Source organism: Pempheris klunzingeri, chromosome 5 (assembly GCF_042242105.1).
Source record: "Pempheris klunzingeri isolate RE-2024b chromosome 5, fPemKlu1.hap1, whole genome shotgun sequence".
Classification (NCBI taxonomy): domain Eukaryota; kingdom Metazoa; phylum Chordata; class Actinopteri; order Acropomatiformes; family Pempheridae; genus Pempheris; species Pempheris klunzingeri.
The window spans coordinates 16,700,525-16,712,624 of record NC_092016.1 but is presented as its reverse complement, the minus strand read 5'-3'; the positions used below and the strand labels follow the sequence as shown (position 1 = coordinate 16,712,624).

The window sequence follows — 12,100 nt, the reverse complement described above, 5'->3', positions numbered from 1 at the left end:
AGCAGCATGCCTCTCGTGGGGAGGTGGTGAGGCCTGTAATGCACCGAAGACAGTAAAAGTTGCAGAGCTCAGGACTTCCCTCTAGTGGAGGAGGACTGTCTCTGAACCATAGGAGGTGTTCAAAGGTGAACGTGTTAAAACCTTGGTGACAACGCCTGAGTAGTTGGACGTGTGGTCTTCACTGAAGACTGTCTTGATTATTGTGATCCTCTGAATGATCCCGACTGACATCCAAAGCAGCTCTATGGCTCACACAAGGATTAGCATGTTTCTGAGGTCATTAGTAAAAAGGTCATTAGTAAAATCAGAGGCACAGGAGCATGCAGGCCTCAGTTTTCCAGGCCAGTGGTACGACGCCGGAGACCCCTTTGAACTTTATAACTTAATGTGACTGAACCGGACCGACGTGCCCGGAGCAGACACAGCACACATTTATTCTGTGTGAAGGTTTTAACCACAACATTTAGAGAACAACATTCAATTTGGTTTAATTTGCATTAAGTTGATAGGAGCATCTTTCATTGCATTAAGAGAGAGTAATAATTTAATGGTTTGAATCAACAACATGGCATATACAAGCATCTTCTGCATAAGGATGTTTAGTTGTGCATGGAAAGGACAATATCACACCTCTAGTACATTTTCAGTAGCTAAATAGTTGGAATTACCAAAGGTGAAATTTAAAAAAATAAGAAATGTACCTGAAAGTAAAGATTAATTCTTAATGGTTGAAAGTAACAAAGTACATTTAATCACGTACTGTACCTCACTGCCAGACCAGCCAGCTACTGAACTTGTACAACACACATCAACAGCAGTATTCGCCACACGTGTCCCATCAAGAATTACACCCAGGAGACTATTTATTAATTAACAAATTTTATTTACAGAACATAAAAGTATGCAGGTGGACTGTATCATAGCATTCTGAGAGCAGGAAAACAATATTTCCCCATTTTGATAGAAAGAATGAATTTACAAACAGACTTTTCAGCTTTTGGAGTTTGATCCCATAACAGCGTGAGTACCTGCTCTCATATAGATCAGTCCCTCAATACGCCCCACTGAGTCTTGTAGCGTTAGCACATATAACATATGGCTGGAAAAGCAGCGTGGTTAGTATGGCAACAGCAAGAAAGATTCACATATAAAAGATTGGATATGCTAATAAAACACAGGTGCTAAAACTAAGGAGAGGTCCTCACTCTCCCCCCTGCCATCCACAAGTTCACACTGAGAGCGGCTGGAAAAGTTAATGTGACAGTGGCAGGCTCAGTTTGGTTTTCAGTCTTATTACTGTGTGCTTATTGCAGCCAGATGTGACCTAAAGAAGTAGTGGCGCTGCGTTTGTTTATCATCCTGCTGGGCCGTCTCCGCAGGACGATACTCTGGTCCGCCTCCAGGTGAGTGTCTACAGACAGTGGGCTAGTAGTAGTTAGCTGCTTTAGTTAAAAGAACTGTAAAAACTATACAACATTGACCACATACAGCCAGTCTCTCCTCCAAACCTATTCCGCTGATCTGGAACCCCCAAACCCACATCCCCACTGAAAATATGGGAAACAGGCCACCCTTTTCCCCTTAAACATGCTTGTTAAAAGCAGCAGTTGGCAACGGCCTTTCAAAATCAATGGACAAAGAAAGCCAGGTGAGTAGATCTATAACCTCCGCCCATGCATTTGAACAGTAGTGAGTTAGGACAACAAAGAGCCATTTCATTACTAGTGTGCATGTAAGTCACCAATTCTCAGCAGTTGTTTTTCATTTACAATATATTCATGTTCATATATATATATATAAATATAAACATATATATATATATATGCAAATGAATTTGGAAGAGTCTTGGCAGAACGTGAGGAGTTATATTCACTCCACTTGTGAGGCTGCTCTACACTTCATTTTTGCTTCCAGCATAAAGCCTGGTCCATGACTTGGCTGTAAAATAAAAAAAATAAACATGAGTCACACACTATTTTACCAATGTGGCTGGTTTACAAAGTCAGCAATAAGAAACGTTAATCATATGGTATAAATCTGCTCAATGTAGCTGAAAAGTAATTCACTACCAAACACAAAAAATCTGCTTCAAAGTGCAACGTAAATTGTACACAGTGGTTTGTGGGTTTTTTTCACAAGTATGTGTTTATTTGGGCTCCATGTTTCTTTAATCGAAATGACAGTGAGGAAAAGGAGAAAACTAGGAGTTCGATGGAAAGTGTCATAAACCCTCCCTCCAGATCACAGCTCTCACCTGTTTCTATGGCTTCAGCTTCATTGGCTTTCCACTTCTCTGCAACATCATTTGCTAGGGGATCATCAGGGTTGGGTGCACTTAGTAACGCCTGGATTGATAGCAGCACTGTGCGAATCTGCAGAGCTGGCGACCATTTATCTGGGAAAAAAAAAAAAAAGAAAAGTACAGGGAGATTAATAAGACTAAAATAGAGACCAAGAAAAGCGGAGGAACAATACAGTGAAAATAGAAAAAAAAAGAGTGAATGAGAAGCACGTGAGTAGTGTATCTATTTTAAGCTGCAGGGGCATTGAAGAGACAGCAGTGATAAGCAGTCGTAGTGGCACAAAGCTCCATTTAGGGGTCACAAGTGTAACATAAGAGGCCCTTGATCTTTTGAGCAAGATGAAATTGGCAAATCCCTCACTTCATTCACAGGCCAAACATCACACAACACAATACATTCAGGCTTTCCTACAGTAACAAGCCAGACTCAACAGGCCAAAGTCAGAGCACATGATAAGTGGCTTCTGAAGCTGCTTGGGAAAAGACACATTTTCTGTCTACTGGAACATGTCTGTTAAAAGGTAAAGCACAATGTTTGCCACCCATAGCTGGGTAAGCATAAAATGTGGCCTTAGAGTACTGACTTACCTTTCAAAATGTCGAGGCATATTCTTCCCAACCTGTCTACATTGGGGTGATATATTTTGGTCATGAAGCGTACTTTAGGAGCTGCCATGGGATATTCCTCTGGTAAAAAGAGTTCAAGTTTAAATGTGCCCCCCTCAAAAGGTGAGTCCTGAGGTCCAGCAATGACCACATGGAAGTAGCGGGCATTGCTCTCATCTGGCTCTGCCTTGATACCTGGGACGGGCTCCTGAAGCAGACGCTGAGTTTCCTGGTATAGAAAAACACAGGAAGAAAACGCAGTTAAGTTTGTGCCACCGTGTTACCAGTCAGTGCCACAGAGAGCTTTCACTTTGTACTGAAAATGCACTGTCACTACCATATGGCCCCTTTCAGACAGAGATACGCCTTATATGATATTACATAGAGGCAGAATGCAATTCTTTTGTGTTCAGGTAGGACAGGGGAGTGCTGAAACACAAATGTACCAGGTGAAAAAATTGTGCGATTTTTAAAGGGGATGCAACACAGAGCAACCGTAATCCCACACATTTCAGCGAGTTACGAAGCAAAAGCAATGGTGGCTCACGGCTGTGGTTCGGAAGACTGTCTGTGCAGTATGTGATTGGCTTTTACACAGGACACTGACGCAGAAACACACACCCTCACTGGGAATGAGGAGCAGGTACCTGTCACCTCTTGTGGTCTGCATGAGGCAGCATGACTGAAACACTTGAGAGACGCCATTAATGAGGAAACTACTTTCACGCTCACGGCAATGCACGTCATTATAGAAACTGGAGTTTTCTCAACTCAACTCTCTCTTCACTGTGCGTTCTGGTTCTGCAATCTCCAAACTGTAGCACTGATAACGCAAGAGGCCCTTTGATTATTTGCCATATCTAAAAACGTGGTATCCCCTAGTGCCTGTTAGAAATGCAGCCATGTGTAATTCATGCATCACACTTGACTACAACAGAACAATAAATAAGTAACAGCATAACCAACTATGTGTGAAAAAACAGCATCAAATGAAGCTTGCCAACAGCGGGCACTCCTGTTAACAGCGGGCACTCCTGTTTTTGACTTTTCCTGAATGCAACTGGGAGTGAGATTCCTGAAATGTTTCAGATAACCCACAGACAAAACCATGCAGTGAAAACACAGACGGAGAGGGGCTCCCAGTCCCAGTCACACGCTCCGAGGGCTCAACAGCTCGGTTTGCTAAGTACTGTTCCCACCCAGCACTCCCACCTTTTCCCACCAAAGTTAGTCTGTGGTCTGTTTACTCACCTACCTGTGCAATAAATCTCACTACAGGCTAAGCACTATTTCTTTGCAAATCACACACTGATTGATATACACAAGTACACAGAATGAATGGCCAGTATTTTATTATTACTTACAACAATGGCACTGTAAAGGTTTGCCAGAGAAAAAGGAAAAAGCTACAACTCATTTGTGGATACCAAAGCTAAGCAGGGATTCAAAAATAATATATCAAATTTGAAAAATCAACTATATAAAATAATAAATTACAGATTTCATTCCAGATCTTCAACTGCGGACAATTTAACACATTACTCTTGTCTCTGCAAACAGTTTGTGTTTTATAAAACAAATGTTTAATCAATCAGTTTGTATGAATAAATAATGAAATGTACAATACAGTTGGGCACTATCTTCGTTTTATTTTGACTGTCATGATGGAGCAATGCACTTGTAAATCAGCCCTTAACTACTCATTAAGGGGTTTTTTTGTATTTGGGAGGAGCAGAGAAACTCTTGTTAAAAACAAGTGATTATATTAACACTATCATGTGGTTGATGCAACTCCTTTAACAGCATCCTAGTTTGCTGGTGCTGCCCCATAGAGCCCACAGGTCTGCACTAAACTCTGTGGTTTCTGTTTCAAGTATCACGTTTCATTTTAGCTTGTCACCACATTTATGACTGAGTTATGGTACGCACGTAACTAGCTAACATTTGGCTACCAGCTAGAAACTAAATAATGAACTTCGCTGTATGAAAACAATAACATTACAGGAGGCAGACCTCTCATCAAGTATAAGAGTGGGAGTGTCAGGCTAACAGGCTGGTTAGTTTCTTAAGTGTTCCTGGTTTTATCACTGAGCGCTTCAGACAAACAAAGCTACCAAACTAGCCGTGTTAGCATAGTTAGCCCAGTTAGCCAACGAGTCAGTCTGACCAGCAGCAGCCTGACACACTGTGTGTTTCAAAAGCAAATTTAGAAAAGATAATCCCGACTGACGCCACATTTATCCTACATTTTTACAAAGCCTCGGTGTGTTTTAACCCGTTGGGTCTCGGTGTATGTGGGCACAGGAATGAAACGGAAGTTACTTTATCAAACTGCCGTTAGCGAGCTGGATGCTAACATTAGCACACATCAGTGACAACCGGGCGGAGCAGCAGAGCAGGGCAGGTTTATACGGTGTGTGCAGAGTTTCACCCATGGCAGAAAAGTCACACTTGCTGCTGTTTAAAGCGTGAAATAAGTACCTTAAAGATCCTGCGGGGCAATCCTGCCATCTTGTCGTAAATGCGGGCTTTGGGCTCTCAGTGCCTCCTCTCTGTTGTTGGCATTGACAGCAAACACACGTCTTCCGGGTTCTCTGCGTCACGACAGTAACTCACCTGGTGAGTCTGAGACAGGATAGAGGGATAAAACATGCACCAACAGGTGTATCACAGAAGGCACCATAGCCCTGCAACTCCTAACCTTAAGCACTGTATGAATATTCACTTTGATTAATATCAGTCTCTTCTAATAACAAATAATTTGTCACAAAGTCTAAAGAAAACTGTATTATACACTGAACTGATGAGGACATGAGTATTTTACAGATCTAAGGAAAGCAATGACATTGACAGAAGTCATGGTTTTACTTCTATAAGCTACATAGTCAAAAAATCAGAATGTCCTCAAGAATCTCTTGAAAACATTTTGTTAGTTTGTGTGTTTATCTTGCCATGTCAATTTGTCCTTTGTGGTTTTGTATGTCTTTGCATGAATCAAAAAAGCAGAGTGTAACCTCATACAATTTAGTAGTAATTACAACCATTTAACACAAACATAGACAGAATAATAATAATAATAATACATTTTATTTAGGGCGCCTTTTAAGGCTCTCAAGGTCGCCATACAAAATACAAATAAAAGTGCAATACAACAAGTGAAAACGGGTATAAAAACAGGTATAAGAACAAACAATAAAATACAGAAACAGTGCAAAATGATCAGAGGGAGTAGGAGAGTTTGAAAAGATGGGTTTTGAGTCTGGTTTTAAAGAGGGGTAAGGAGTCAGTGTTGCGGAGGTCAGGGGAGAGTGAGTTCCATAACTGGGGAGCCGCGTGGCTGAATGCTCGGCCCCCCATGGTGACCGAGAGATGGACAGAGGAAGAGGATCGGAGGGTGCGGGCAGGTACAGAGACGTGAATGAGGTCAGAGAGGTATGGAGGGGCGAGGCTGTGGATGGCTTTGTATGTGTGGAGTAGGATTTTGTATTGGATGCGCTATGTGATGGGGAGCCAGTGGAGCTGTTGCAGGATGGGTGTGATGTGATGAGTGGATGGTGTCCTAGAAATGATGCGAGCTGCTGAGTTCTGGATCAGTTGGAGTTTATGAAGGGTTTTTTGGGGGAGACCGACTGACTATTTTGCAATATTTATTCATTTTCACATATTATAATTTGAAAGCAGGACTTGATTTTGCTTATTTTAATAAAGATATTTCAATGAACACTTTGTTTATACCACTGAAACATATCACATCTAAAGAGTGCATCATTACAGCATCTGACCAGGACAACTTTAAAACAGCCTTGGCTAGTGACACTAATGATGCATTATTTGGCAATTTCTTTCATTTTCCATTTGCATTTTCCAGGACCTCCTTATCTAAATTGATTAGGAAGTTGAATAGCCAAACTCTGTGTCCCACGGCTACGCTGCCTGTTTTAGACACAACAAAGTGTGAGTTCTCCAATAAGACAATGCAGATTTTCACTTTTTTTGCACTGTGGGCTGAAAGGGAACTATAGATTGGAGGGGGTTTGGAGCTCCTCCTCCTGACATGCCTGTGTGGACAAAAGGATCGTCCCTTTGGGTGTCAGGCCTGTTACATGGGCCTCAGCAGTGCAGCAGACTAGGAGGAACTTTGTTTAAAAAGCTGACTAAGAAGAAGAAGAAGTCCAGCATGCACTTTCTGTCCCAACAGAGTCTAACAGGTGGGTGTAATAGCGCTGCAATAGGTCACTCTTCTGTGTGTAGAATCAATAAGAAATGCATGCATGATCTGCTCTTTATTTGTTTTGGCAGGAGCATCTATCCATCTATTTATCTATTGTTGAATTTAGTCATAATTACATAATTACAGGTGATTCTCTAATCTAGTTTGTTGTACTCAGGCTTTATTTTACACTATTGTTACACAAACGTGAATTCTGCTCAGTGAGAATAAAATATGTTACACTGCAGATTGATGTGAAAATGTTATTTTGAAAAGTTTTTTTCAACCTGATGGTGATACCATCTAACTCTTGTATGGCTATTTTTTTTCCAGCTCACTCACTTCCTAATACTGACCTTTGGTTTCCATTTAGGTCTAAATATCTATAATTAGTGGTTTCTAAAATATGTATATTACAGGCAACAGGGGAAACAGCCAGGTGTAAAATCTGAGCCTATAATTACTTACAGGTGCAAAAGGTTTCCACTCATGTAGTCGTCCTCGGACCGATCAGAGCTTGTGGGATTTTAGATGGATTCTGAATGCAAACGCTATAATAATATGTTATTATGTAATAATAATGTAATAATATGTTAACGGCTCAGTAATTTTGTTAAAGACCGATACGGATAATTGTCGATCTGAATCTAATGAGTGGGGGTAAAATGATTAAATCTTCAGGAACGTATACAAACAAAGTCCCTAAAAATATCCAAAAACTTCAATTTCCTTGGAAATATTTCCATGATAATAATAACAAATTTCTTGCAACTTATCCATACATCAGAATAATGTTTCATTTACACTTTGCAGTGGTGTCCTTCAGCTTTCTGCCTCGCCTCGCCTCACCTCACCAACCCTCCAAAAAATTTCCATTGTTCAACACACACAGGAACAGATGAACCAGTACCTAATCTAGTCCCTTCTGTCAGTGCACAGACAGAACAGACAATATCAGCCACATTAGAGTGCTTGATCTGAGTGGCAAGATCTATCTTGACAGGGCTTAGCCACATTTCCTTATCAACTTGGAGTATTTTATATGGCGGCATTATGGGTTATGCTTAGTCTGGTACACAAAGCTCAATCTCTTTTACATTTTTTTCTAAACGTACATATTTATTGACCTTTATGTTTGTGCATTCTACCAAAAGTACTGCAGATGTTAACTTGTGACTTATTCACCGCAATAAGGACAGTCAGCCTTACTGCATACTAAATTCTTGTTATTGCCTTCTTGCTTGTGATCGATAATATCTTGGTTAACTTTTTATCATCATAAACAACACGGTCAGTTATATTTCCAGGGTATATAACTTTGCATTCCTTTGGTATTGCAGAATGTCCAAAAGTGTAATTTATTACATTCCTCAAAAAATGTGTGTGTGTGTTCTGTCTCTCTATTCCCACACACCCGCAAACATCCTTGTTGTGAACCAGTTTATTCACTCCTTCTTCTAGGTGAAATTTAGTGTGAGATTTTTTGTTCCACACACGTTGAGCGTTTCTTCTGTTGTACTTACAGTGTTCACTTCCCTCTATCATTTATCCTTAACATATACACAGTAGAGGAGGCTTTACAGTGTGTCAGACTGTGGTGAAACACATAGAGTGAGACTGCTTTGAATCTGATCCGACTGTATTTCCGTACCATTACATCAAAAATTCCCTTTAAGGTTCTTGAGTTTTGTATTTCCTTTATAACATAATCCCTCAACTGTAAATACCTAAAAGAAAATCCTCATTTTCAATCCATAGCTCTCTTTCAAATCCTTTCAATATCCTCCATTATTCTACATATTGCTGGGATCCCCTTTTTCACACAATTTCTGACTCATCACAGGCAAAACCAGCCTAATGTTCTCATGTCCCTTTCTAAGTTATTTTTTTTAATGAGATGAAACCAAATATTCAGTTACTGTTACTTTTACATAATATGCCCTGCAAAGCACATTTTTGTATTCAACAAATGAGATATAATGTGTTAATCAGTGAGCTTTAGAGGTGCTGGCAGGCGGATTTTGTTACCTTTGGACAGAGCCAACTAGCTATTTCCCTTTATTTCCAGTCTGCCTGTAGCCCTTTGTTTAATGGACAAACATTTTTCCCAAAATGTTGAACCATTCCTTTAATCATCTGGTGATCTCTTCAGATTTATCTGGTGATTTGGGAGTGCAGACCACCAGGTTAACTTTAATTTTGTACAGGACAAACATCACAAATATGTAACTCTCTAGTACGTTGAGTGACTTATCTCTGTCATCTGTAAATGTAATATCTTTGATTTTGTTTTCTAGCTCAGTGGAGCGCACACTGCTACCTGGCATGTGTTTTCATCATGATCGCCTGCTCTGGAGCAGTTTCACCCCTTCACGCCCCTGCGGTGACAACAGGTCTCCGCTCTGCTTTCTCTGCCACACAAAGCAACAGTGTTATTGGAGGCAAGCAGAAGGCAGTGACCTTCAACAAGCTCATGGTCAACATCGGAGGGGACTTTAATCCAGACACCGGTCACTTCCGCTGCCGCATCCCTGGGGCTTACTACTTCTCCTTCTCGGTGGGGAAATTTCCAAAGAAAATGCTCTCTGTGATACTGGTGAAAAACGGAGAGGAGGTGCAGGCTATGGCGTATGATGACTACCGCAAGAAAGGAAGGAAAGTTCAAAGCCAAAGCGTAATGATAAGTTTGAAGGAAATGGACATAGTGTGGCTGCTTTTACAGAAGAGTCCCCAGTATGCTTTGTACAGCAATGCTGGCCCCTACATCACCTTCTCTGGTTACCTGGTCTATCCTGACATCTCCCCAACCAGCCACATCAGCAACCACCTGTCTGCACCAGGCATGTCCATCTCAAACTGCCCCCCTGAGGCTGATCCCTGGGCCAGAGGTCAATCCTCAGAGCAGCCCCGGTCTGCTTTCTCGGCGGCACGGACATCCACATTCATGGGTCAGAGTAGCAGGCAGCAGCACAAGCCACCTCTGACCTTTGATGTGGAATATGTCAACATCGGAGGGCATTTCAACAAAACCTCAGGCTTGTTCATCTGCCACTTCCCAGGCGCATACTTTTTCGCCTTCACTGTGGGAAAACACCCTCGTAAGGCTGTTTCTGTGAAGCTGATGACGGGGAAGGGCGAGGTGCAGGCAATGGTGTTTGACGAGGACACCTCGAAGAGACGGGAGATGCAGAGTCAGAGCTTGCTGCTGTCTCTCCGCCGGGGCGACAGTGTGTGGCTGTACAGTCAGCAGGATGAGCAGTACGCTGTCTACAGCAACCAGGGGAGATACACCACGTTTTCTGGCTTCCTGGTTTATCCTGAAGCAGAAACACTCACGCCTTCGCCCACCCAGGACAGAACTTACCTCTAAATGTCTTTACCCCTTCATGTCGTTTTTAAAGAATAATAAAAAAGACAACGCATCCTGATGTTTTTGTAGAAAGTCTGTAGGTTATTTCTATGCGGATTCTATACGGTTTTGTTTATTTTTTTCAGTAAATGAGAATAGGGATAAGATTTGTTGCCAAATGACTCCACAAGATGGAGCAAGGATACAATTATGGACACTGACCAGCAGGCAACATGGTTATTTCTGTGGGTTTAGCTGTGAGACATCACAAATATAACAACCTCTTCTTCTTTACATGCAAAAATCATTATTACATGGCAACAAGAAAATTATGTAAATGATGTATAGTTTATTAACATTTTCCTACTGTAAAAATGAGATTTAGAGATACATCATGGTCACGAGGAGTGACAGTCATGCTATGGGACTTTTATAATGTGGATATATCTGTATCTGTTCTGATGCTTTGTGTGCATATCAAGTGAATTACTAAATAAATTCATACACTTCAATGAATTGAAAAGGTCTTAATTCTTCTAATGCCAATGATACAATATATTGCCCTGAGTACAAGTGAAACTCACTGTCAGTTAACTTTCTGTTGTCTCTGCCGAAATGCAAAGTGTGGGGCTGCTGCTGTGGCTCCTCATATTCACAGTTCTCACACTGAGGTAAATGTCTGCTGCTCAAAACATGGATCCTCAACACAGCTACTATTATTACTGCAACAACACCAGGTGGTGGTGCTGCAGCTATTAAAGCTCTGCTTCAGTGCCATTTCTACTATAACTATTGCAATTAGTAACAAGTACTGTGATAATAATGGCAGGTACCACTCTGTCAAAGAAAGAAAGAAAGAAAGAAAGAGGAACCAAACCAATTTATAACTGTAATGGAATACATTAAAATGGTCAGTAATGTTAAATATTCTTTAATTATAGAAAATTGGCTTAAACATGCAAAAACACAAACAGACATGGTCCTTTAATGGGGGAGCATTTGTTCTGGAATGAAATATTAGTAAATTAGGCATAAATAAGGCACAAAAGTCACTGTTTTGTTAGTTGATGTTGCAGATTACACAAATGCAGTGGTGGGCCGTCAGGGCCAGCAAGGCCTTCTCTGCTGGCCTAAACTCAGAATCACTGATTTACGTTTTAATATTTTCCCATTAATCATTTTAGATTATTCCTAATAGTCTATGCTCTTCATTTCATAGTGTGTCTCTGTGTCTCTGGACTGGGGTGTTTCCAGCAGTGTATGTTTATGTTAGAGCTTTTATCCAATCATATTTCAGCCATCATGTGTTGCCAGGGTCAAAGAAATCTGCCCTGAGGCCTTCAGAATCAAAAGTGCAGGCGCCCGTAGCTTAAAATACATCGCAATGTCAGTCAGAGAGCTTAGCCAAAGCTAGCAATTCTTATCTGTAGCGACCTGCACAAGCTAAAACTTTATCATAATCGTAAGTATTAATAGCAGTTTTTTTTAACCCACAATGGCTGACGGGGGAGAAGATGTTAATTTGGTCACAGATCTACTTAGAAATCCATTTTCAAGGCGGACTTTCCAAGAAAAGTTCAACATTTTGAGGAAATGCCGGCCCACCCCGAAGCTAGCAAGCCTGTCCCAGCCG

General features: G+C 41.1%; 2 protein-coding genes across 2 annotated transcripts; one reads left to right on the top strand and one right to left on the bottom strand.

The window, feature by feature from the left end:
- Window positions 1–862: 862 nt before the first annotated feature.
- ube2na (ubiquitin-conjugating enzyme E2Na) lies at window positions 863–5,483 on the bottom strand. The gene is made up of 4 exons (XM_070830212.1): window positions 5,390–5,483; window positions 2,891–3,137; window positions 2,255–2,395; window positions 863–1,938 (listed from the first exon to the last, which is right to left on the bottom strand). The coding sequence occupies exons 1-4, from the start codon at window positions 5,417–5,419 to the stop codon at window positions 1,892–1,894; spliced, it is 465 nt and encodes a 154-aa protein (XP_070686313.1). The 5' UTR covers window positions 5,420–5,483; the 3' UTR covers window positions 863–1,891.
- Window positions 5,484–7,085: 1,602 nt separating this feature from the next.
- c1qtnf13 (C1q and TNF related 13) lies at window positions 7,086–10,488 on the top strand. Its single transcript, XM_070831404.1, has 2 exons — window positions 7,086–7,116; window positions 9,416–10,488. The coding sequence occupies exons 1-2, from the start codon at window positions 7,086–7,088 to the stop codon at window positions 10,486–10,488; spliced, it is 1,104 nt and encodes a 367-aa protein (XP_070687505.1).
- Window positions 10,489–12,100: the final 1,612 nt, after the last annotated feature.